We start from the raw sequence: 27,370 nt of genomic DNA, 5'->3' as shown, positions 1-27,370 counted from the left end.
TTTATATATTAAGATAAGGATTAACATAGTTTAAGGAAAGATGTATATTCATTTTCCTTTTCTGTCAGTACTATAAAAAGTTTTGCAGAAAAAATAAATGATTGACTGAGAATAATTCTTTTATTCTCAACATCTTTATTTTCTCAATTAAACTATATATATATATATATATATATATATATATATATATATATATATATATATATATATATATATATATATATATATATATATATATACCCCTCTACTTTCTTAATACGCAACAAAAACACATAAAAATTCGTAGGAAAACACAAACTTAATTACTAGTTAATACCAAATGTAAAATTAAAAATGAATAAAATGATAACAATACACAAGAGTAAACTACATTCACTATATAAAATTCAAAAAAATATGAAAGAAGTTCAAAAAAAAAAAAAAAATTGGAGATCATTTAAGCACGAACTCATCCCCATATTACAAAATATAATCCAACTTGATCCCATAAAAAGCTTAATGGCACAATATAATACATTTTACACTTCATCTCGACTTCTTACTTCTCATTCCCATCCTTGATTTCGCATACCTTTATTTCTAGTTAAACAAAACCTCATTTATTTTTCAGTATAACAAGGGCATTTACGTCTTTTACACAAACAATATACCATACCCAACTAACCAACTCCCAAATTGTTCAACCTTTTTTGGTGGGAAAAAAATTTGCAAATCTTTTGTCCCATCAACATTAGTCTCCGTAGTTGTCATAGTCTACGTTGTCATAATCTACTGCATGTCAAACACAGTATAATGTTGTCATGTCAGGTCATGTCCTATTATGGATTTAAATTTAATAAACAATAAATAAAAAAGGTAAATAAAGAATATATATATATATATATATATATATTAAAAGGATACTCTAGCCGCATTCCTTCACCAGATACCGATGAGTATAAAACAGTGCCTTGTAAATGATTTAGTGCTTCACTTGAACAAGCAGTATCCTTCAACAAATGTCACAAATTAAATATTATTTCCATGTTTAAAATTTTTATAAATAAATTTATAACATACATCAAAGTCAACAAATGCCACAGGTGTCCCATATGTACTTTGCATCTTTAATTTCAAAAAACCCCGACATCTGTAAAAATTCACAATGTCAATAACTTAAGAAATCCACCCTTAAATCTAAAATAAATAAATAAATAAATAAAATTCCTAACCTTGAAAATACTTGATTTAACTCTTGTTCTGTGCAACCTTGTCCAAGATTAGCAACAAATATTGTTGGACATGGAGGAGCTGATGAGTTTCTCTAATTAAATATATAAAAGAATTAAATTACATTAACTCATTTTTTTTGTTAATTATAAACATAAATCACAAAAAAAAAACAAAAAACAAATGAAACATACCAATCTTGAAGTGTTTTCAGTTCTAGCTTCAAAGCTTCCATGGCTGAAAATTTAAAAAACACAAATAAGAAATTAAAAAGAAAAAATGGTGATTTGTCTAATAATGAATGTCATCATATGTGATGTTTTGAAGCCCTTTAACCTTTCAGTAATAATAAATCATGTAACAAGATGTGCAATAGTGAAAGTTACACTAAAAATCTTTTTTATTTTTTTTTTCTTTCAAAAAAGGTAATTAAAAGTGTGCTTATGTATGACCTTTGTGCAGATGGATAACCAATCGTGTTGTAAGCAGAATTACTCAATCCAGGCATGTGAATGCTGCCAACACCTGTTAGTGTACACGTGTGCAAAACATTGTGCAATTGTGAGCTTCTAGAATAATGTGTTTTTGAATTTTCAATTTCACCCCTCACTAACTCGTGTTTTCATAACTTAAAACTACTTGTTTTGTAATTTGTAATTTATAGGTCTCTTTGGTGCTTTCTTTTTTTGTTTTGAACAAGTAAGAGTTTCTCACCAGGATCTGAAAAGCCCCTTGAAAATGAAGATGACCCTTTTGCCCTTTTGTCGGATCCATGTCTATCATCATCTAAATGTATAGTTGATGAGTTTTAGAAAGATAAGTTAGCTAAAAAAGTTCAGAAAGGAAGAGTAGATTGAAAAAGAGAAGAGAAGTAATGATATATAATTATATATACCTCTTGAGCGCTTTGACCTTGAGTTTGACTTTGCAAGATCAATGTGTAAAGTTGAACCCTTTTCAAGATCAAACACCATTCCCTACAAATTCAATACTTTTTTCTTGATGATTTGTGTAAAAGATTGTTTTTTTTTCAAAGGAAATCAGATGGGTATGTATGGGAATAGTTTTCTTACATTTAAAGTGTGTAATGCTGCAAGTGCAGAAGGCTGATCCATGAAAACAGCAAACCCAAATGGCTGTTTGATATAAAACAAGACAAATAAGAAAAGATATGAAGCAAATTCGAGTGAATACAAGAGGGGAATTAATAGCTACCTTATATATAAAGAAAGAAAAAACATAAATGAAGTTGATAGCTTGAGTTATATATTCAATAGCCATTTCATGTGTGTGATGCATTTTATGAAGTTCAATGTATAGTTATCAATTCGTTTTCTTAAACAAGCTACCAATCCACATCAATTTTAAATTTGGAAGAACGTTTGATTCCCACATGTATCACATTTGATCTATAGAGAGCTTCTTTCTAATTGCGCAGAAATTTGACCCGAACTTTCAATGATCCCTAGCTTTCATCGTCAAATATGCTTTTGAAATAAAGAATAAAAACAACCACAGTTTCAACAATGCAGTTTCGAGTTTCAATTTACAATTGATACCTGAGTTTGTGTTGCACTGGGGCTACGAAGGTGACAAGATTCATATCCCGGGAATTCACGAAAAAGATTGTAAATTTCACGAGGCTTGACGTCCTCGGGGAGTCCAGCAATGAATAGCGTTCGAACCTCGTCTTGAAACGACGGCGTATATAACGGTGGTGCGTAAGAAGTTAAAGGGGGCTGGTGGTACTGATGGTGTAACTGAGATACGGCGGCGGGTGGATGTTGTGTCGCTCCGGGAGGAGGAGGTGGATTTTGGTAGTACGAGAACTGGGTGGTGTGAACACCCGCCGGTGGTGGGTAGTAAGCTGCCATGTCGTCCATTTTAAGGGCCAATTTTCCGTTCTCCAAGCCCTAATTTTTTCCCCAATCTGTGTTATAGAACAAAACTGGGTTTCCGCCGATGAAATGTTGCGGTTATTTCTATTTTTCAAATAATACACATTTTCGTCCTTTCAAATTTGACAAATTCATTTATAGTCCATCATTTATATTTACATTTCAGTCCCTCAAGTTAAGTACATTTACATTACTATGCCTCAATTCTTATAGAGTGTTAAGCAAATGTATGTTTATTGTTAGCATTATTCTTAGTATTTCTTCTAAGTGATGATTTAGCTTGGATCAAATCAAAGTAAGTATATTCGTGTGTTGACTAGATTAACTAAAAAAATTACCTTTTGTATTTTGAAATACATCCTTCTTCAAAATACAACCATAAAATCCCTCATAAACATTAAACATACATTGTCTATTTACATTATTTACTTTTATGTCTTTATGGTTCAAGAAAAGAATTTTGAAAAATATTATTTGAAAACCAACACTTATATAAGTATTTTATATGTATTCTAACTTATCGTCTACCATTTTTTGTTTTTTACAAACACCCATGATACAGTTACATATGAAAATAGATATACAAGTAAATGAAAACAACATTTGATCCAATGAGACATTTTGGGATTAGGGTATGCCTTCATGAAATGATGAAATTTCCTTATTATTAATTAAGTACTATTTAAATCATAAATGCATTTGTTGGCATATTCGTTACGTAACATGTCATGAATATGGATAATGTGTACTGAACCAGAAGCGTCTTCATCTTCACCTTCCATAACATGAGTAATTCGATTCATTGAATTTTTCCAAATAAAACTTATAGGACATCATCCCATTAACCAGTTTCATATGGATATGGATGATGTCTATTTAACCAAAAGAGTCTTTCATCTTCACCTTCCTCACCTTCACAACTCGTTGAATTTTTCCAAATCAAACTTATAGGACATCATCTCATTAACGAACAGATCTAGCCACTCAAAGAATGAAGGTGGTTAAGTCGATGTTACATACATCAATGGACAAAACTCTAAGAATTACATACATCTATGGACAGAACTCGAAGAACTCTTCTATTACTCGAGTTGTTCAGGTGATTATATTGGAATCCCTATTTACGAATACTTATAACTATAAACCCTAACAACTATTAGATCAGTCCTATATATAAGTAAATCCATAAATAACCAAGTAAGTTCATACATATTCGATCATTTATCATCAATGAGCTATAAAAACAAACAAGTAGCAATAGAGAAATTGCATTTGCATTATTAGACAAACAATCACCCCAAAAGTAGATCCAAATCATTTCACATTGTTAACAATAGTAAAACCTTAAAACCCATTCACACAAATATAAGTTTTAATCTTTTTTTCACCACCCGATTAATCTTTTTTTTTCAGATATGAAAATATAAGTTTTTAATCCAACATCATCATCATCATAGAAAATCATCATCATCAACATCAACATCAACATGGTCTACATCAAATTAACCATTGCATCCATCTAAACGAGAGGGGGATATTGCTTAGCTTGCTGACGGACTCTTCTCTTATACTCCACCGTATCCTACATCATCAAAATCACAATTTGTGAAATGACCAAATTACCCTTCAAATTATTAAACAATTTTAATTACCTGGATAAAGAGATGATATCCATCTGTCTGTGCAGGGTCAGCAGGGTTAGGGGAATCCAACAGATCCTGAATTCCAACTAGGATTTGTTTTACTGTTATTGCTGGCCTCCAACCCTAGAAAAAAAAAACCAACAAAAAAAATTAAAAAAGGAAGGGTATTTTGGTAATTTTGTCTAGATTCAAAGAACTTACACTGTCTTCATTAAGGATAGACAAACAAACAGTTCCAGAGGGGTAAACATTGGGATGAAAGAAGCCTTGTGGAAATTTACACTTTGGTGGTTTACTTGGATAATCTTCAGTGAAGTGAAGGGTAAGAGGGTAATATCCACCTTCCCAATCAGTCTGCATTCATATTGTTCAAATAATAAAATTATATGAAACTATAATACAAACTCCATAATTGTTCTTTTATTGACTCCATAAACAATCCATGGAAAACATAAGGAAGACAACTAAAATCACATCTTTCGAACCCTGAATTCATTTTGTGTTCAAACATTTCTTCAAGAATCATGATAAAGTATTTCTTTCTCATGATTTCGTAACAAAATTAATGGTGTTAATGTGTTATCATATCAACAGCTTAAAAACGTAGTCTGAAAACTCATATCAATACCCTAAATTCAATGGTGTTCTCATGATTTCATCATCTTTTGTACTAATATAACAACCTTGATAAATTTTTTACACAGAATACTTAAACGAGTTCCAATTAAAGAACATAGAGATTCTTCGATCATAACAGATAGGTTTACAGACGCATAATTGACAAAATTTTGTTCATCAATGAAATTCAAATCAAAGAATAAGATATAACGAGAACGAGAACGAGAACTTACCCCTGTCTTACCGGGGATGGTACACTGCCAAATCATCAAATTCACTGAACCATCAGGGAGAGTCTCAGGCTTCGCCACAAAACCCTAATCAATAAAATCAAACCCAAATCGAAAATCCCCAAAAATATCAGCATATATACCTAACCATAGACACACGTTATGAAACACAATCACAAATAAACAGAAAGATGAAAAGAGAAAGGGGGATAGGACTTAGGAGACGAACATGGGGGTGATTCTTTCGCCATGCTTTTCGTTCCTCGGTGAGACGACCACGAGCAATACCACCAGACATGGTTTACAGATTTCGATCGCGATCTGCGTCTAGAATTGTGTGGGTGTGAGAAAGATTTGCAGGGTGTAGAAGTCTGCAAATGGGTTTATTATGGCGAAGAAGACGAAAGGCTGACTTTTGAGCAGTCGACTTTTTTTCTCCTTTATGATTTATTCCTTCCCCCAACAACACCACCAGTCACCACACTAAATACTAGTGTACCAATTATCGAAGATAAGCTCGAATCTGTTCCCTGTGTTTAACAAGATGAAAGGGTTTGAAAGGGTTTGAGATTTGATTAAATCTCGTTATGATTCTCTATTTTTTGAACAAATTAGGTTTAAATTAAGAGATAAAATAAACACAGTAGTTGATTTTTGTATAATTTGTTTATTTTGTGATGTCATTTTTTGGGATTTAAAGAAAAATTATATATTGAATTTACTCAAATATTTAAATTTTAATAATTAAATAATTATTTTTATATATTTCAAATATTTTGGAAACTCTTGTCCTTTAAATTATTGTTTTTAAGAACACGTCATATTTTATGTTAGTATTATTTTTATAAATTATTTAGTTATAAAAATAAAAGCATAACTATAAAAATATTTCGTTTTAGTAAAAATGACAAAATGTTTAATAATAAAATATGATTAGAAATTTAGAATGGATAAAATAAAATTATTATTAAGTATATGATATATATATATATATATATATATATCATAATAAATAATTAGATTATTGAAAAATATGAAACGAGTGAGGAAAATATAATTTATAAATTTATAATTCATATATTTCAATAATATTAAATAGTATTAAGTTATTGATTAACATTTTTAGTAAGTAATATTGTTTTTTATTTAAAGTACTTATAATAAGAAAATGAGTCTAATCATCGACATCCAAAAACTTTATTGATAAAGCTTGGAGAAACAAATAAAATGTTGGTTTAATAAAAATGATAGTTAAAAATAATGTAAAAGTATGTAAATACTTTTAGCAATAACGAAATTTGATTTGAATTCAAAAAAATTAAAATTGCAATAATAACTTATATAATGTTCACGTTCTCCCATGAAAATATAATAATTCCAAATATTTATTTTTTATTTTTTATTTTTCATCTTTTTCAACTTAATAGTTCCATTTCAAAAATACGTTGGTTAATTGTTCCAAGAAATATATATATATATATATATATATATATATATATATATATATATATATATATATATATATATATATATATATATATATATATATATATATATATATATATATATATTGTTATGGGTATGTTAAATGCACACCTTTAGAAATTATCAACTTATTTAATTCATGCGTGAAAACCAAGCTACCCTTTTGCAACGTGTGATTTGGGTCGGTCGTGACGTTATGATATGAATCTATACGTGTGAATCTTTTTGCAAGTTGACAAATTGGGACATTGCCTTGTTATTTCCAATAAGGTTTTGTGCAAATGTCAAAATGCTTAATTACAAAGGAAAAATAACTACTATATTCAAAGTTGGTTAAACATTAATTATTAGATATTTGTTTTTGAAAATATATAAGTGGTTTTGTGTTTTGGATGTTGTTTTGTTATGTGATCACTCTCCTACTATTTTGGTTAGTTTGTGCGTCGATTTTAGTCCTCTTTTCTTTAAAAATTTTAATTATCGGTTGTTGCTCGATGGCATGGTTTCCACCCATAAATGTGATAAAAGTGTAGTACTCGAGTGTTCAAGTTGGTTGGATAACGCCATTTTAGTAAAGTCTAAAATGGAGCAAGTGGCGTAGAGTGTCTTTTTTTTTGTTGGCTACCTAGGGTTGAAGGCTTGAAGCCCAATAGTAGTGAACTAACCTTGTTGATCGATTGAGGTTGTATCTCTTTCGTCCTAATATCAGTGACGGACGCAGAAAGTTGTCATAGCAGTGGCATAATTTTTTTTCCTCCGAATATAATAACATAAAAAAAAAAATTAAAAGTACTAATACATCAAACCGATCCATTACATCTTCGATCTTTACTTTCATAAATGCTTCTTTTTCAACATAAGAAATCATCGCATCGTTCAAAAAATCATCACCTATTTTGTTACGCAAATACATCTTCAACAACTTCTTCGCTGAAAAGCATCTTTCGATTGTTTTGGTTTTACCCTATAAAACCAAAACCAACTTCAACAACCTATAAACCATAGGATAAGACCGATGTTTCCCCGTTTCCACCATCAAACGCAAAAGGTCGTAAATTCCTTGCAAACTAGTGAACCGATCATCTTTATGTAAAGCATGATAATATATTTCAAGTTCACCATCAATTTGCATCCTCTCCGCATCATCAAAATCTTTTTTGTAGAACTCACTCAACTTTAACAACTTTGTTTTGTCAAATTTAGCAAATGAATCACAAGGACTCAAAGCCCCCATGATTCTAGTAATTGGGTGCTAAGTTCACTAAATCAGTCCCCGAATTCTTTAATTTGCATATCCATGACGGTGTTGAAAATTTCAACTTCAAAATGAAATTGATTAGTAACTTTAGTCTTCAGCAGTGGATCGATTCCATGCTTCTTTTCTTTGACTGCCGATGAATATTGGGTAATGGGTGGGTATGTGGGTCAACTAGGTTAAAAACTTAATAAACAATTTGGACCACAAACTCACAATGCATTTGAGCTATTTGGCTAATTTTCTTTATGTTATTGGACTAGCATTTTTTACACTTTATATTTTTTGGGCCTCGAATTCTCGAAAGTATAGTGTCACCCAGAAGAATTTGAAGTCGGTGCACCTAATAAACTTTTTTTTATCTTTACGGACCGAAGCAGATCAGTGGCCCGGGATCCCCCGGGCACCACACACATCCACCCCCGCCTAATATCATGGTACTTGAGCTCTTTTTGGGATGAGCTTCTATTTGGAAAGAACAAGCCTAAAAAAACAAACTCGTTTCATAAAGTAATTAAATGGTCATATTTTGCGGGTGCTCAATAGGAGTAAAAAAATATATAAAAATGAATTGGATTGTGTAGCTGCAAAACCTCAATTTGGCTACTTCGTTAATGTAATGTTTCTGGTTCTTTTTGTATTGCGTCTTGCTAACTTTATGAAATTTCCGACGTTCTAAAAAAAAAAAGTGTCTCAGTTGTCTTTGGATCCTACACAAGACAAACACAAGGGGGTGGAAATAACATGTAAACTAGAATCACATATTTAGCTAATAGTTACAAAGTTAGGAGATAAGTTGGGAACATGAACAATATGAAGTCGAAACTTATCCACCATCTATTAGGTAATCGAGTGGCATCAATTGCATGAACTTAAGGGAAAAACTATCATGATGTCTAGTGATGAACAAATCTTTGTGTGGTGTCAAGTGATTATAACAACTAGAATCAAACAACCATGTATTATCTTAGAATATTTGTTCATCCAAGTAAGACGGGGATTGGACGGGGTTTCATGTGATCATTTTTTTAAATTTTCACATGGAAAAGTCAATTTCATGTATGAGATGCGTGCGAATGTAAATTGTATTTTCTTTCCGAAGCACACGGTGCCAATTTTGGTTATATGATCTCTATTGTGGACCAAGAAGACGTTGATCATTTTCTTTTTGGTGTTGCAATATTTTTTGTTCATTAAGATTTTATCTAGGTGAGTTGCTTGTTCTTTTCTTATTTGCTTATGTTGGGTTTAAAAGGCAATCAAACTTATGAACGATATTTGGTTTTGTAACACATGATTCCAGGTATTTCATATTTTGGCCCTTGATATGGAAATTGTATGCAAATTGGTCCCTATTTGGCACTAAATGAAAAGTGGGGGAAGGGTGTGTGTGTACGATGGGTGTACGCCTAGTACGTTGGGTGTACGTGGTCATTGGTCAACCCCTAATTTTTAGCATTTGGACCCTATTTAAACAATCGTATGCCCCAAGGTTCTCTCATTACCAGCCTCCACTGCCCCTAAAAGCCTCATTTTGAAACCATAACCTATTTTAGAGAGATTTGACCCTTGTGTGTGTGTGTTTGGTGGGTATTTGGTGAATCTTGAAGAAGAAGAAGATTGGCGAAGGATCATTGATCAAGTTGGAGCTTCTAGATCCAGAGTTTACTCACCTTTCTCAACTTCATAGAGGTATAAAGTTGATGCATCTGAAATAGCTACACCTAATTTTACCTCCTAATCAACTAGCTATTCGACCTAGGGCAGTGTGCCCCTTCGCAAATAGTATAGCACAAAAGCCGGGTATCGAACTCAGGGAACGGTTTTAATTAATTAACCTACTCACTATTAAATTAACCTAAAATTCTAGCAAAGTAAATTGGTTTATATCTAATTTTGCAAGTTTAGATAAACTGAAATTATCAACAACTAATTCAATCAATTATGAAAAGCACTCTTGTTAGTTCGAATCCACTTTCCCTCATTATTTAGCTATTAATTAAGGATAATTCTCGTTGGTTGCCAAATAATATTTTATTAGCAATTCAAGTCCAAATTTACTAATGTTGAATTAATTCATGTAGATCTATGCGTAGTCACGTATAATTTAACACAAAATCAATTATTAAATGGATTGGAGCTATGTAAGCTTGATTAGGTAAACACAATATTATAATCACAATATATGTTCTCTAGCACAACCAAAACTAATACTTTGATTACTTATCTAAGATTTGGTGGATCCTAACTCTAGTAATTCAATGGTCACTAAATTACTAGGTGTCAGGTTCCTGCAATTCAATATTCACTAACTACACAAAACATGAGTTTAAGCAATCCTAAGTATCAATTTCTAGCATGTTAGGTATAAACAATTAAACACAAGCAAATAACCAACTAAAAGAATCCATAATCAAATTACTAATTCATGAGTTCCAGCTTCATCTAGCTAACAGAAGCTACTAGATTTAGCTACTCATAGTCACAAACAAACAAATAGTCTTCATAATCAAAATCATAATAATGTACCAAATCAAAAAGTAAAGTATGTTCTTCTTCTTCCCCCTTGGTGTTGTTACCAAGTTTCTAGCCTTTAAAACTCTGAAAATTGACTTCTGGTAACTCTTCTCTCACCAGCCCCCCTCTAAAATCATGAGGATCAAGGATATATATATATATATATATATATATATATATATATATATATATATATATATATATCCGAAATAACCCTACTCATGTCGTGAGCAAGGCTTCTCACGTCGTGAGTTCGATAGCAATTTGTATCCAACACGAATTCATGCTTCTGGATGCTTATCTTCTAGAATCATCATGCTGACGTCATGAGCCTTCACTTCTCACGTCGTGAGGACGTTTTTTAGCTGAAGTTTTTATCTTTTAAGCTTTTAACCTCCAAAGTTTCAATCTTTGTCGCTTCCAGTCCTTATTCTTCAAGATGTCTTCTTTTGGCTGCAAAATGTAATTTAATCTTATAAGTACCATTTATCTATGAAAATAACCAAAATATTAATAAAAATATAATTAAATATTGCCTAAAAATATGTAAAAATATGGCAATATCAAATACCCCACACTTATCTTTTGCTTGTCCTCAAGCAAATCTAATTATTTTTAAGTCTAACTTTCATCCCTAGCATCACATAGAACAATCTATTTTGAACTCAGCCATTATACCAAGACCTCAATGCGCATATTTGTGTCTAGAATCCTAACAACTTCCCAATCCTAAATACTCACAATCCTTATGAACCTTAACCCCTTAGTTTATACGACACTCATTTCTGTAACCCTCCGAATCAATCCTCAGAAATCTTTCTTAACCTCAAGGTATTTTTGGTTAAGCTACCCAATCATACATAATCTAGAAATTACAACTTTTGATACCACGATGGAGCCCCTAGAATTCTTCACTTCTTTTAATAATTGATCTTTGATTTCTTTGAATTCACCACCTTTTTGTTTGATTTTTGGTATCTTCAATTTTTGATTCCTTGGAATTTTGATCAAGTTCAGGTTGCAAAACTTATTATGCCATATATACTACCTGATTACCTTTCATATCTCATGGCTTTTCACAAGGAATGGGAAGCCACAAATACACTAGAACATATGTTGGCTCAGTTAAACATTTGAGCTCTCATAGAATCATCCCACGCAACACTAGTAACTTAAGTTTAAACCATTATTACTAGATTCAATTTTTAGATTATTATTCCAAATCTATGTCTAAAAATTTTTAAAACTTTAAATTTCCTAGCAATTTACTTTTCCGACCCCCTTGTAACGCCCTAAACTTTGCAGGTATATCTTGAAAGCCCTTCTTCCTTTATTAGTTGTCATTTTTGGTCCCTGGAGTTAGTGGTGTTGGGTCACGAGAAGTATAATGACTAAAGTTGCAACTTTGGGACTAGAAGTAGTATGTTGAGCGTATATAAGGGTACGCTAAGCGTACTAGGTGCGCCCTAGTACGCTGGGCGTACACTCATGTACATTGGGCGTACTTATGTCCAATGAAAACCCTAATATCCGGTGTTGAGGACTATATAAACAACCTTATGGCTCATTCCTTTGCTCATCCTCAGCCTCCTTCCCTCAGAAAATGTCCCAAACCCTAAAGTGTGTGAAGAAGTGTGAGTTAGTGTGCATTTTGGACCTTAGAAGTGAAGACATTGCTCCAAGGAGCTAGAAGAGGAGAACAAGGCTATAGATCTGAAGTTGTGTTGTGCCATTAAAGCTCCAGAAGGTAAAAAGATTGAAACTTTGTGCTTACTTGTTTATAGATCTAGACATTTAACCTTATGGGGTCTTATTGTCCCAAGAGTCCCAAGAAGATGCATGTGATGTCTTAGACGAAATAAGTTATCCTTTCAGACCTTAGGAGATGTCCTAAGTGATAAAAACCAGTTCCCAAAGGCTAGACTTGTCCCATGCATGAAGTAAGAAGGTCTTAATGGGTTAAGACCATGAGTTAAGGACTTTCTGGACGTCCAAGGTGATAAAGTCCTGAACTTTATGGTCCCAAGGCGTATTTGGTCGATGGATCTGGGATATGGGCTTAAGTGCTTAAGCCATTAAGCACTTATTAGGATTTTAGTAAAACCCCACGTACGCTCGGCGTAAGTTCTATATGCCCAGCGTACGGGGTCAGCTATCCTGATGGCAGTTAGCGTAGAACAGCATTACGCCCAGCGTAACCAAAGAGGTATGCCCCGCACACGCTCTCTGATTGGGCTCTTGTCATATGGGCTTAGGGTTTATGGGCTAAATAGATTTGGGCCTTGTTGGACTCTGCAAATAGCATATTTTGGGCCAGGTTATGTTAGTGGATCATGGAGATAGGCCCAATAGGGAGGTTGGGCCCAATTTGGTAAATTGGGCCAACAAAGGACTTTAGTGTATGGACCTTCAAGATAAGGACTTGGTGTTGGGCCTTGTCCCAACAAAAAGGAATGGACTTTATGAATTATATGGACACTTAGTCAAGGGAGTAATGTCGGGTAATAACCTAGTATTTATTATGTGTGTCAGATCGGGATTTCCAATGAGGCAGCGGTTAGAAGTTCAACATTTCGGCACTACTAGTCAAGTGAGTTTTCCTCACTATACTCAAGGGTCTAAGGCACCAAGGCCGGCCCTTCGAAATTTTATTGGTTATGTTATGCTAGTATGACCTGTTAGTTAGATATCCTAGAGGGTAGGATAATATTATATGTTATGTGGTATGATCCTGTAGATCATTTTGTTGTCTATAGACTGTTATATGATTATCTGTTATATGTGCACATGTTTGTTTATTGGTTGAGGCTTATCTGCTTTGTGCGAAAGCCAACAGACCTGGGCATTCCAACCTGTTGGTTGTGGGCCTGGAGTATTCCATCCCGAGGATGCCTAGACTCATAGTATGTGGGCATTACAACCTGTTGGTTGTGGGCCTGGGGTATTCCATTCTGAGGATGATTGGACCCATTATATGTTGGCATTCCAACCGAAATGTTAACGGCCTGGGGTATTCCAACCCGATGGTTGATTAGACCCATAGTATGCTATTTATGGTTATATTTGTATTGTATGAGTATGAGTATTTTGGGGGAACTCACTAAGCTAACAGAAGCAACTAGATTTAGCTACTCGTAGTCACAAACAAACAAATAGTTTTCAAAATCAAAATCATATTAATGTACCAAATCAAAAAGTATAGTATGTTCTTATTCTTCCCCCTTAGTGTTGTTACTAGGTTTCTAACCTTTAATACTCTGAAAATTGTCTTTTGGTAACTATTCTCTCACCAACCCCCTTCTAAAATCGTGAGGATCAAGGATATATATATTTTTCCGAAATAATCCTACTCACGTCGTGAGTTCGATAGCAATCTGTATCCAAAGTCTTTACCTGGGTTACTCTATGCTTAGATCTAGATCTAGTGGTGTTTTGGACATATTTTGGTCCAATGAATGAGTTCTTGTGAGTAAATGACACTCCATAAGTTTTGAGTTGCTCCTCTTGATGTTTTTGAGGTCCTTAGCCCATAAAGTTTGCATATTGATGGTTTTAGTGTTGGGTTTTATGTACTACAACACTCTTATGGTGCACATACAACCTTAATGCTTTGGATCAAAGTTTTCTCTAGTTATACATGCAACAAAAATTATCAAAAGCATGAAACCTATAACTAGTATACAACTTGGATACTTGAAACATAAAAAACTAGTTAGAAGAATGCCTCTTAGTTGTAGCATGTAGAATTTGGCCTTTCAAGAGCTTAGCACCTCAAGTGTGATGCCTCAAATGGTTCACAAAACACCATGAACAAATGGAGGAATTTAAGAGAGAGGCTATCAGACACAAAATCGGCTAGGGTTCTTGTTAAAACCCCTTGGGTTCCGATTTTGGAGCTAAAGGGTTACACTTATAGTGTGGAATTCCTAGAGTTTCAACTTGTAAACCCTAATCCACTCCATTGGGCCTTTAATCCAATAATCAACATGATAAGCCCTATGGACTAAATCTTCATGGACTCCACAAAGATTTAGTCCATATAATCAACATGGATCATTAGCCCAAACTATAAGTATCATTGATTTACTTAATCAGTCTACATTAATTTAATTAGTCTCTTTTGATCACTAAATTAATTCCAAATTAATTATTGATCAATACTAATTAAATAATAGGATTTCTCAATTAATATATTATACTTATAATATATTAATAAATCACAAATAACCTCTTTCTCAAATATCCATCCTATCAAATTGTTATGGTGAATGCAACCCCAAATGGACCATGCTACTATCGGGTCAAGTACATACCAATTATAGTTATGTGCTTAGACACCTAATCCAACATGTAGATCAACCATGCATAGGTTAATGCTCATTTGGTGAAAGTAGAATGCTAAATATAGGGTTTGAGTCTCTTTGAGCCATGCAAAGGCATCGAGTTGGTAACTTTATCGTTTAAGACATTCCCCAAGGACTGGATCTGTAAAATGGATGTTTGGACTTAAAGCATTAAGTGCTTAATGAAGTTTTGGCAAAAAGGGGCGTACGTCGGGCGTACTCCAGTGTACGTTGGGCGTACATAATTGAAGCCCCATAAGACCTTGGTCACGAAGCAGTATGCTAGGCGTACCCAGGTGGTACGTTAAGCGTACTCAACAGGGGGCATTTTGGGCCACTTTTGGACTCTAGGTTTTTGGATCTTGTTGGGCGAAATGTCTTATTGAGTTGGTCCATTGTTAGGCCTTATACCTTTATGCATTTGGGTTATTTTAGGGCTTCAGGTGCTTTGGGTTTAGGCCACGGTTTATTGGGCCAATTGCGGGAAAGGGGTAAAATGGTCTTTTACCCTAGGAGTCGGGATTAATGGATAAAATCCTCGGTTGTGGTTTATAACCTAATTACTAATTAAGGTTTTATTTGATTGGTTATCGCAAGGATTCTCCGGTTCAGTAGCCCGAGCATCTATTTGTTATCAGTGGATCGAGGTGAGCTTCCTCAGTGTACTTGTGGGTTGAAGGCACCAATGTCGCCCCCCTGGATTATGTTGTGTGATAGTAGTGGTCCCTGTGACACTTATTGATATGTCTGTATGTGCTTGTAGTCTTTGTGATTCCTTTTGTATGCATGTATGCATGTATGCATGTGTGCCTGTTTGCTATATGTATGTGGGGTGAAATAGACCCGTACGGTTGAATAATACTGATTAAATTGAAATAGATTTGGGGGTAAAATAGACTTGATACAACATTGAGATGACATTGGAGATGAAATAGACTCATTGGTGAAATAGAACCGATACAGACTTGAGCTGACGTATATGTATGGTATGCGGTATTTTGGGGAACTTACTAAGCTTTGTGCTTACAGTTTTCAGTTTATGTTTTAGGTACTTCCGGTTCGAAGGGGAAGAGCTCGGGATGATTGCATTGCACACACCATGATTTTCCGCACTATTTGACTCTGATGTATTTCTGATATGATTACTGATATACTCTGATTTCCTTTACGGTTTTTATAAACATGTTTGGTTGATGGCTTTATTAATACAAAAACAAAATTTTTGGCTCTAAATTTTGGAATGTTATAGGTTTTGCCCGGTTAAAAAGGTAGAAAACGTAGACACATTAGTACAAAGTTATGTTCATTGTGGTTTAGAATTATAAAGTATTTTCATCATTGAATAGTTTCGAAAAGAATGTGAAAACAAATTCTAGTTATGTTGAAGTGAATAAACAGGTTGTGTGTATGAAGAATATGAGGAGTGCTAACCAAGGCAGTTCAAATCATATGCAAAATACATTGTTGGCAATATGTAAACTAATATGAACCAATAAAGAAGTAACTATTCAATGAGGGTGTGATTTCATTCGAGTAGAATGATTATGCACTTACTACAGATGTCAATTTGTGTATTCTTCTAGGCAATGTTAAGATTATGTGGTGTTTATCCCCTCACTTTTCACCTTTACTCTAACATCTAGGCGCCACCTCATTTCCCCCCCCCCCCCACTTCTTAAAACCTAGGAAATAATCAATCCTTACTTACCATCACTTTGTTTTCTTTTTATTGAAATGGAATTATAATACTATAATTTATTGTAAGCATAACAATTGTTGGGTTATGATGATCATAAGAGCACAATGCAACTCATCATGGTTTTTACAACTTTTAGCAACAAAACAAAACATAATGTAGATCGAATATATACCTCTTTTATGGAGTATTATGGTTGGTTTCTTATTTTCTTAGATGATCTAGAACCCAAACCAGAGTTTTTCTGATGAACACACACCTAAGTTAAGTGATCTGGCACTAAAATGACTAAGTTATTGTGCTCTTTACTGGATGAACTCGAACCCTAGCCTAGGTAGGATGTCATGAGTTCTTTTGGCCTAGATGGGGAAGGAGGGAAGTCAAAATTCGTTATATAGGTCAAGAGTATCATATCCTATATGTCAAATATGATTATCCTATTTAAATTGGTATGATTTATCTCTTTAATTAAGGGATAAATCCTTACCAATTTAAACTAAGGATAATTATATCTAGACCATTAAGATTCATTAGTTTCTAATTAACTCACCTATAAGACAACAAGTTAATAAACTAAGCCCTCTAAATTTCATTTTGTTATTTTTTGCTTAAATTAATGTATTGCATGTAACTTAAAAAGACATTGCTAATTATGAAAAGTCGCCACTAGTTATGATTTGACTACTTATAGAAAGTTACTTAATTAGTTGTGACATGTTAATGATGGAAAGTCAATGTGACCATGGACATATTTTCAAAAATAAAGAACTATAAATAAAAAAATTTAGTGAACGAATTTCTGAATAGAAAAATTATAGTAATAGGCTAGAAGATATACAAAATGAAGGGTGTAGAGATGAGAAAAAAAATGTAAAGGTATCTTTGTCAAATATGTTTTTATTCTATTTTTTGGATGAGATTGGAATCTAATAAAATAGTCTTATTGTTGGAAATTATAGAGGAAATTTACAAGTTGGTAAGTTTCCTCCATCCCACATTGGTGGGGGAAGAAACTTTTAGTGGTTTTATATGCTTAATCCCTTGATAGGCCTTCAAATGATTTAATGGATCAAGGAATGAGCCAAGCCCACACGCACGCCTAGCCTAGCCTAGCACTAGTCGACGCCACGAGTGCGCTAAATGGCGCGATTTAGGCGCACTTTGCATGACGCATCGGTCATTAGGAGCTGAGGAGCTTTAATTTTTATCGAGTTCGGTTCAAGTCGGTTTGATCGAATGGTCAAACGGTTGACCATAGTTGACTTCGTGGATAAGGTGCCAGAATATTCTAGAAGCCTCAGGAAACGGCTTGCTTGGAGAGCAAGTCGTCGCCCTAGGTTTTTTAGGGGTCGGCTTATGGGGGCCTGTTTCATGCCTTTTAGGGTTTCGATACCTATAAATACTGCCCCCCCAGGAGCTGTATTGACTACTCACGAAAATCAGAGCTCTCTCCCACTCTTTGCGTTTTTTCTTCCAGTTTCCGAGTATTCGCTTTGTGTTTATCGATTTCCAATGCCCGTTGGAAAGTCGGTAGATTTGCATTAAATACTGGGGTTTTACTCTGTTGCTTACAGCGAGTAGAAGCGAAGTAAAAACCTTTAAGGACAGGAGTCTGATCCGTGCAGTTATTTGAAGTTCAAGATCAGCCATCAACAGGTCGGTTTTACTTTTCTGTCTTGCATTTAATTTCGTCCAACAACAGGACAGTCTTCTTCTTCCTTTCTTATAATCAGATCTAATCGTGAAGGATTAATCTGGTTTTGGACGAAACTCGGTAAATATAATAATAATAATTGGATTTGTTAATCGCAACTAATCGATATATAATTCTCAATATTATTTTTCGGTTTCCTTGCGTGTCTATTAGTTTGAATTACAACATTCTTAAAGGTTTTTAATTGTAATAAATCAACAGACTAATGGACACTACTGCTAGCCTCCACTTCATGAACCAAGAGTTTGCCAAACTTGATCAATTCGATGGTTAGAACTACACCCGTTGGGCCGAGATGGTCAAGTTCATGCTTCATGTTTTGAAGCTCGCTTTTGTCTTGGACCCAAAACTGGCACCAATTCCTGCTAATCCAATTCCGGAGGAGGGGAAAGCTGTAGACCCAACGGTCATCACAGAACTGGAAAAGCAAAGGACTCTGCATAGAGAGTTTGAGGAACTGTGTGTGGGTCATATCAAGAACTCCCTATCTGATCGACTCTATGATCTTTACGCGCCGGTCAAAGATCCAAGAGAGCTATGGAATGCGTTAGAACTTAAGTACAAGGAACATGAGGAAGGTACTAACAAGTACCTTGTGTCTAAGTACCTAGAGTTTCAAATGGTAGATGACAAATCAATCATGGAGCAAGTGCGTGAACTCCAAGTCATGGTCAACAAGTTGAACGCACTCTCCATCTCTATTCTAGAACTCTTTCAGGTTGGTGCGATTATCACAAAACTGCCACCCTTGTGGAAAGATTTCTCTAAGAGAATGATGCATAAGTCCAAGTACTACTCCTTGGAAGATCTGATGAAACACCTCCGCATTGAGGAGGAAACTCGCATCAGGGACAAGCGTGGTAAAGTCGGATCGAGCGTGCATCACGTGTCAGTTGGGGGTTCTAGTCATAAAGGCAAGTCTGGGGGACAAAACAAGAAGAACTTGGGACCCAAGAAACAAAGCTTCAAGAAACCAGGTCATCAGAATCCTAACTCAAAGCCAAAGAGGACCGGACCTTGCCACATCTGCAGAGAGATTGGGCACTATGCGAGAGAATGCAAAGATCGCAAATCAGGACCGGTTGCACATGCAGTCGAGAAGGTGAGTAACATGGTGGCAAGTGTGAACTTGGAGAGAGTTTTATGATCTCCTCCCTTACCCGAGCAATCTGTGCTCGAGGATGGTTCGTGGACACTGGAGCCACCGTGCATGTTTGTGGGCAACGAGAGAACTTCTGCACTTACCGCCTAATGCCACATGGGACGGTCGTCATTTGTGTTGATGGTCACAGAGCCAAGGTTCTAAGAAGAGTTGATGTTCGTGTGAAGTTCACATGTGGTGAATGGGTAACCCTTCGAGATGTTCTTCATGTTTCTACTATATCGAAAGGGTTGGTTTCTACGGACAAGTTTGATAAGGGTGGGTTCAAGATGGTGCTTGAGAGAGGCAAAATTGTGATCACTAAAGGCAGAAGATATGTTGGGAGGGCGAACAATTGTTTAGGGATGTATCATTTGTGCCTTAGTGATGAGGGTAGTGTGAATGGTCCTAGTGTTAAGAGTGGTAGTTCTAGTGTTGCAAGTGTGTCAAGTGTTGATAATGATGTAATTGGTGGATTGGTTGCTAATGTGAATGAAGTGAACTTTTTTGGTTATTTTGTTTGTTCAATTTCTTTATGGCATAAACGTTTGGCTCATACTAATGTTAAAAACATTGAAAAAATGCAAACTAAAGGAATGTTAAAATATGACACAAAAGATTTTGAAAAATGTGAAACATGTGTGAAATCAAAGTTCACTAAGAAACCATTTCCATCAGTAAAGAGGAACACATCATTGCTTGAGTTGATTCATTTTGATATATGTGAATTAAATGGAATCTTTACTCGAGGAGGAAAAAGGTATTTCATCACATTCTGTGATGACTTCAGTCGATATCTACATGTTTATTTGCTGAAATCAAAAGATGAAGCTTTTGATGCATTTAAGTGGTATAAGGCCGAGGTCAAAAATCAACTTGAAAGACACATCAAAATTCTTCGCTCGGATAGAGGCGGGGAATATTTCAACCAAGAGTTTGACACATTCTGTGAAGAGAATGGAATCAAACATGAGAGAACTTCACCATACACTCCCCAACATAATGGTTTGGCTGAAAGAAAGAACTGAACCCTTTGTGAGATGGTCAACTGTATGTTGAACCAATCGGGTCAACCAAACAATCTGTGGGGGGAAGCACTATTGACTGCTTGCTATGTTCATAATAGGATCACTAGTATTCCTAAAAGCCCTTATGAGTTATGGAAAGGTAGAAAGCCTAACCTAGACAATTTGAAAGTGTGGGGGTGCGTTGCTTATTATCGGACTCCCGATCCTAAGCAAATCAAATTGGGAGAATGAGTTAATAAGAGTATATTTATTGGATATGCTCATAATAGCAAGGCTTACCTGTTATTAGATATTGAATCAGGTGTTGTTGTGGAATCCAGAGATGTGGAATTCTTTGATGATAAGTTTTCTAAGGATAAAGAAAACTCCAGTCATACATCACCTACAAGTACTTCTCATGAAATACTCCCACCTCCTCCTATTGTGGAGGAACCAAGGAGAAGTACCAGGGCTAGAATAGATAAAACTTTTGGAGATGATTTATACTCTCATTTGGTCGAAGGAACAAAAAAGAAAGTGACGAGAGAGGTCATCTTTGCCATTAATTTGGATGATGATCCTAAGACCTTTACTGAAGCCATGACGTCTCGAGATGCTCCTTTGTGGAAGGAAGCCATAAATGACGAAATGGATTCAATTATGGGTAATGGAACTTGGGAGTTAGCTGATCTACCCAAAGGGAGAAAACCCATAGGATCCAAATGGATATTCAAGAGAAAGTATCATCCAGATGGATCCATATCTGCCTATAAAGCAAGATTAGTTGCTAAGGGCTATAGGCAGCGAGAAGGTATCAATTATTTTGATACCTATGCCCCAATTGCTAGGATTAGTTCTATTAAAACTCTCATAGGAATATCAGCTTTAAAAGGACTGTACATTCATCAAATGGATGTAAAGACAACCTTTCTGAATGGTTATCTCAAGGAGGAGATCTACTTGGAGAAACTTGAAGGTTTTGTGATACCTGGACAAGAAAACAAAGTGTGTAGACTTGTTAAATCCTTGTACGGGTTGAAGCAAGCTCCCAAACAGTGGCATGAGAGGTTTGACACCACTGTGACTGCTTTTGGTTTTCAGCATAATAGTGCTGATAGGTGTATTTATTCTAAACATACATCTGATTACATAGTAGTTATATGTCTTTATGTTGATGATATGTTGATCATTGACACTCACCTAGAAGGTATTCTTGAGACTAGGAAACACCTATCCTCGAACTTTAAGATGAAAGATCTTAGAGAAGTTGATACAATTCTTGGTTTCAAAGTGAAAAGGACAGGTGGTCATATTTCTCTGAGTCAATCTCATTAAATAGAGAAAATTCTGACAAAGTTTCAACATTTGAACATTAAGGAATTCAACACTCCTTTTGATTCAAGTGTGAAACTTAAGGTGAATTCTGGTCAAGCAGTGGCTCAACTAGAATATGCTAGTGCAATTGGAAGCATGATGTATGCTACTCACTGCACACGACCTGACATCTCATTCGCTGTAAGCAAATTGAGTCAATAAACTGTTAATTCAGGGACGGAGCACTAGAAGGCAGTGGGTAGAGTACTAGGATACCTAAAAAGGACAAGTACTTTTGAGTTGACATATTCGTCATCTAATGGAATACTTGAAGGTTATTCCAATGCCAGCTGGATTGATCACACTAGTGATTCAAAATCAACAAGTGGTTGGGTTTATACTTTAGCTGGTGGTGCTGTTTCTTGGGCAAGCAAGAAACAAACATGCATAACTCATTCAACGATGGAAGCAGAGCTGATTGCCTTAGCAGCAGCAGGCAAAGAGGCAGAGTGGATTCGAGATCTACTTATGGATATCCGTTTGTGGGATATTCCAATGCCTTCAATACCCATGTACCGTGACAGTGAGGCCACACTGTCTAAAGTATATAATGCGATATATAATGGGAAGTCGAGACATGTAGGTCTGCGACACAATTTTGTGAGACAACTAATTGAAAGTGGTACCATCAAGGTTGTCTATGTCAAGACAAGCAGAAACTTGGCAGATCTGTTTACCAAACCTCTGACGACAGATTTGGTTACATCTACCATGAGAGTCATGGGTCTAAAACCACAATAGAATCGCTTAGTGATGGAATCCCAACTTGATATTAGTGCCACTAATTCTTAAGTTTAAAGGGTAACAACGAAGTCACTAACGATAGAAGGTACTATCATTAATGATAGATCTATGTGAGGTAGGATAGTACGTCGTTGTCGAGAACGAGGTTGAGTTACAACTCTTAACAAAGTTTTGGAGACATCTAAGCAACGAAGATGTTGTAAAACTTTGCCTACATGATCTAGAGGTGGTGCCGCCTCAAGTGAAGATTAGTGGTTTATCTTCCAAAGGGTCATGAAAAGGGTTTTCTAGTGCATGGCCATATTAGCGTTCAGGGAGAACACAAAGAAAACTTGTGATATGTGGGGGTAAACTGAAGAGGTCATTAAGGTTCATGGTTTAAACCTATAAGGAAACCATTGAATCGATCTATTCTTGTTTGTTCTCATTAAACTAGGGTTTAATCTTCGTGACACCCAAGTGACATCATCTGTCTAAGTGAAAGGAAACTTTCCAACTTGGTGGGGGATTGTTGGAAACTATAGAGGAAATTTACAAGTTGGTAAGTTTCCTCCATCCCACATTGATGGGGGAAGAAACTTTTAGTGGGTTTATATGCTTAATCCCTTAATAGGCCTTCAAAGGCTTTAGTGGATCAAGGAATGGGTCAAGCCCACGAGCGCGCCTAGCCTAGGCTAGCACTAGCCGACACCGTGAGTGCGCGAAATGGCGCGATTTAGGCGCGCTTTGCACTTCGCACGACGCATCGGTCGCTGGGAGCTGAGGAGCTTTCATTTTTGGAGAGTTCGGGTCAAGTCGGTTTGATCGACCGGTCAAACGGTTGACTAGAGTTGACTTCGTGGATAAGGTGCCAGAATATTCTAGAAGCATTAGGAAATGGCTTGCTTGGAGAGCAAGTCGTCGCCCTAGGTTTTCTAGGGGTCGACCTATGGGGGCCCGTTTCATGCCTTTTAGGGTTTCGATACCTATAAATACTGCCCCCTAGGAGCTGTATTGACTACTCACGAAAATCAGAGCTCTCTCCCACCCTCTGCGTTTTTTCTTCCAGTTTCTGAGTATTCGCTTTGTGTTTGTTGATTTCCAATGCTGTTGGAAAGTCGGTAGATTTGCATTAAATCCTAGGGTTTTACTCTATCGCTTACAGCGAGTAGAAGCGAAGTAAAAACCTTTAAGGACAAGAATCCGATCCGTGCAGTTATTTGAAGTTCAAGATCAGCCATCAACATGTCAGTTTTACTTTTCTGTCTTGCATTTAATTTCGTCCAACAACAGGACAATCTTCTTCTTCCTTTCTTATAATCAGATCTAATCGTGAATGATTGATCTGGTTTTGGACGAAACTCGGTAAATATAATAATAATAATTGGATTTGTTAATCGCAATAATCGACATATAATTCTCAATATTATTTGTCGGTTTCCTTACGTGTCTATTAGTTTGAATTACAACACTTATTTGATTTGGCTGTTTTTGTTTGTGTCTCATCCATGCGACCATGTCAAATCTATGTGATAGACCTTTGTTTTGTTTGATCTAGTTCTCTATACCAAACGCTACCTAATATAATTATGAAATAGCGACGTAAAAAATGGATGCATAAGGGATTGAGAAAGTAAAATACCCGTACAATTGCCTAAATAAATATGTCATTAAAATTTAGACTTCTTGGACTAAAATTCGAGGATTCTTAAATTAGGGACAGTCGAATCTCATAAACTTCATCAAACACATGGTTGGATCTAGGGGTGTTCGTTTGGATGAATCAGTTTGATCCGATCCAATCAAGTGAATCCAAATTGATTTCGGTTTTCAAAACATGGATCCGAATAGTCCAAACTAAATTTTAATCCAATCCGATCTGATCCAATTACAATTCGGTTGGATCGGTTTTTATAATTCGGTTTTGAAAAACCGAAACATTTTAACACGAAAAATAATTATAAGATTACTAAACTTTACACAAGAATCAAAAACAAATTACTTAGTTGTGATTTGAAATTAATAAACAAGTAATAAGAAGATATATTATAGTTAAATATTTTATAGATAGAAAACTTTTGAGTGAAAATACATATTAATGTTTTTTTATCGGGTGAAACGTTCCTATTTGAAAAAATAAATTAAAAAATTAATAAAAAACTATAGATATATATTATAAGTAGATAAATAACAAATGTTTATTCGGTTTTTTTGGACTATTCGGTTCTTATTTTATAAATCAAAACCAATCCGAAATCCAAAATAATAATTCGGTTTTGTTGAAAACCAATCTAAAAATCCGAATATCCGAACCAAATTGTTCAATTGGATAATTCGGTTTTATCCGAATAGTGAACAGTCCTAGTTGGATCAGTAGAAAAAATCACACTTTTTTCTCATTACGATGATTTTAAATAGTAGGTTTGACAGAATAATTGGTTTATACGAAACCAATCCAAGAATATGAATAATCATTAATTCGTTATTAATCATTTATATTGGATAGCTCATAACAAGAACAAGTGAAAATTTTAGTTAAAACACTTGGATATTAATAAGGTTTGTTTTTTTTTTTTTTAATTATCATATAATAAAAAACAATTATAGTATTTTCTCAAACAATTAGTTTTTAAATCTCAAATCAAAATTATATAGGTTTTAATTTTAAGGGACGAGGGAGTCGTTTCCTCCAAACCCACTGAACCCACTGTCACATCAATTTTTGTCTCTTTTTTTATTCATCTTTTCCAACCACAACACACGAAAATCCTATCTTTCTCAATCCACTTAATTAAAAAAATTACAAAACAACTAAGGTACACGTTTTAAAATACATGGTACAAGAGAAAATGAGAGAGAGAGAAAGAGAGAAAGTATAAAGATATGATGAAGTGAGTTAGTGAAACCAATTAACCAACTCATTGAAGCAGTAGTGGTGCCGCCGATAACTCTATTGTTAATTAAGATTTTACCTTTAATTGTTTTGTATTTGTTTTAATCGAATGGGTTGAAGGAGTTCAAAAAGATAGGGTATCCGTGTGTTGTGGGTTATGAAAGGTGAAGAAAAATAAAAAAGAAAAAATGATATGACAGTGGGTTTAGTGGGTCAGGAGAGAATGACTCCCTCCTCCCTTAATCATTTTAACTTAACTCAAAATTGTATTTGGAATTAGGGATGTGTATTATGTTGCAACATGATTGAATTGAAACCCAAAATTTAATCCGGTCATTAATCAATTATAAAAACTTTTATTTCTGATTTTTGGAGACATTTGTTAAAGTTGATTTTAATGTTTGTTGAGTTAAGGTACATCGGTTTCGTGGTGTAGTTGGTTATCACGTCAGTCTAACACACTGAAGGTCTCCGGTTCGAACCCGGGCGAAGCCATAAATTATTTTTTTCTTTCACATAATTTTTCATGTTTAATCATATTCCTGTCCAGTTACCATTTTTTGGGCTTATAATTGTAATCTGAACTTGGCCCAAAAGGGTAATACACTACTTACCATTTTCGAAAATAATATAAATAGTTTTTGTTATTTTAGTAAAGACTAAACTGTACAAGTTTACTCTCAAAACTTCTGTTATTAACTGAATTCCAATTATAAAATTCTAAACACAATTTCTTATGTAAAATATATAGTTTTATAAGTAAGAAACGTGGTTGCATAAAATATAAAGCATACGGAATGGATGGATACAACAATTAGTAAAAAGATCATATGTTTCAGAGAATCATTTGTTTATAAGAAACTAACCCAAAACTATGAATAATAGTTATCAACATTTATATTAGTCTATTAGATAGCTCACAATAAGAACAAAAGGTGAAAATTTTGTTAAAAATCGACATTAATATATATTTGTAACGATTATTACTGAAAAAAAAAGTACAATTATAATATCTTCTCAAACAATTAGTTTTTAAAATCTCAAAACAAAATTGTTAAAAATCTTAAAAGTGTATAGGTTTTACTTTTGAGCCTTTTAACCTTTTCAATAAGAATCAAAAGTTGTATTTGGAATTAGGGATCTATAGTATGTTAGCAAAATGATTGAATTGAAACCCAAATCCAAAAATCAAATTAAAATAAGAAGCTAAAAAATGGTCGATTATAATTTATAAACTTTTGTTTCTAATTTTTGAAGGAAATCGAAAGAATATTATGATAATTACTGGAATACTGTACATCGGTTTCGTGGTGTAGTTGGTTATCACGTCAGTCTAACACACTGAAGGTCTCCGGTTCGAACCCGGGCGAAGCCAAATTTTTTTCTTCTTTCTGTTTAACTTTATTGCTTAATCATATTCCGGTCTGGTTACCATTCTGGTTAATTTAATTGTATCTTAGCTTTGGTCGAAAGGGTAATACAACAGCTTGGAAATTAGAAGAAATAACTTTTGTTATTTTAATACGACTAAACTGTACAAGTTTGCTCCATAAAAAAGTGCCTTGAACTGAATTCCATATAAATGTTTAGTTTTCTAAGAAAATGATATATCATTTTAGGGAAA

General features: G+C 34.6%; 3 protein-coding genes and 2 non-coding genes across 5 annotated transcripts; 3 read left to right on the top strand and 2 right to left on the bottom strand.

Annotated features, from left to right (window-relative positions):
* Nucleotides 1-302: 302 nt before the first annotated feature.
* Nucleotides 303-3,178, bottom strand: LOC145093209 (RNA-binding (RRM/RBD/RNP motifs) family protein). Its single transcript, XM_079031284.1, has 10 exons — nucleotides 2,769-3,178; nucleotides 2,283-2,345; nucleotides 2,105-2,186; nucleotides 1,924-1,995; nucleotides 1,662-1,734; nucleotides 1,404-1,446; nucleotides 1,212-1,303; nucleotides 1,060-1,129; nucleotides 904-989; nucleotides 303-571 (listed from the first exon to the last, which is right to left on the bottom strand). The coding sequence occupies exons 1-10, from the start codon at nucleotides 3,090-3,092 to the stop codon at nucleotides 526-528; spliced, it is 951 nt and encodes a 316-aa protein (XP_078887410.1). The 5' UTR covers nucleotides 3,093-3,178; the 3' UTR covers nucleotides 303-525.
* Nucleotides 3,179-4,365: 1,187 nt separating this feature from the next.
* On the bottom strand, nucleotides 4,366-6,139 carry LOC145093208 (SUMO-conjugating enzyme SCE1). The gene is made up of 5 exons (XM_079031282.1): nucleotides 5,828-6,139; nucleotides 5,602-5,685; nucleotides 4,952-5,104; nucleotides 4,760-4,873; nucleotides 4,366-4,689 (listed from the first exon to the last, which is right to left on the bottom strand). Exons 1-5 carry the CDS (start codon nucleotides 5,894-5,896, stop codon nucleotides 4,627-4,629), a joined length of 483 nt encoding a protein of 160 aa, XP_078887408.1. The 5' UTR covers nucleotides 5,897-6,139; the 3' UTR covers nucleotides 4,366-4,626.
* A 12,764-nt stretch (nucleotides 6,140-18,903) lies between these two features.
* LOC145095745 (uncharacterized) lies at nucleotides 18,904-19,755 on the top strand. Its single transcript, XM_079033575.1, has one exon. The coding sequence runs from the start codon at nucleotides 18,904-18,906 to the stop codon at nucleotides 19,753-19,755; it is 852 nt and encodes a 283-aa protein (XP_078889701.1).
* A 6,412-nt stretch (nucleotides 19,756-26,167) lies between these two features.
* On the top strand, nucleotides 26,168-26,241 carry TRNAV-AAC (transfer RNA valine (anticodon AAC)). The gene has a single exon. It is a non-coding gene; the product is annotated as a tRNA-Val (tRNA).
* Nucleotides 26,242-27,047: 806 nt separating this feature from the next.
* On the top strand, nucleotides 27,048-27,121 carry TRNAV-AAC (transfer RNA valine (anticodon AAC)). The gene has a single exon. It is a non-coding gene; the product is annotated as a tRNA-Val (tRNA).
* Nucleotides 27,122-27,370: the final 249 nt, after the last annotated feature.

Source organism: Lactuca serriola, chromosome 3 (assembly GCF_051521515.1).
Source record: "Lactuca serriola cultivar US96UC23 chromosome 3, Lser_US96UC23_V15, whole genome shotgun sequence".
Taxonomy (NCBI): domain Eukaryota; kingdom Viridiplantae; phylum Streptophyta; class Magnoliopsida; order Asterales; family Asteraceae; genus Lactuca; species Lactuca serriola.
This window is presented reverse-complemented; position numbering and strand designations above follow the sequence as displayed.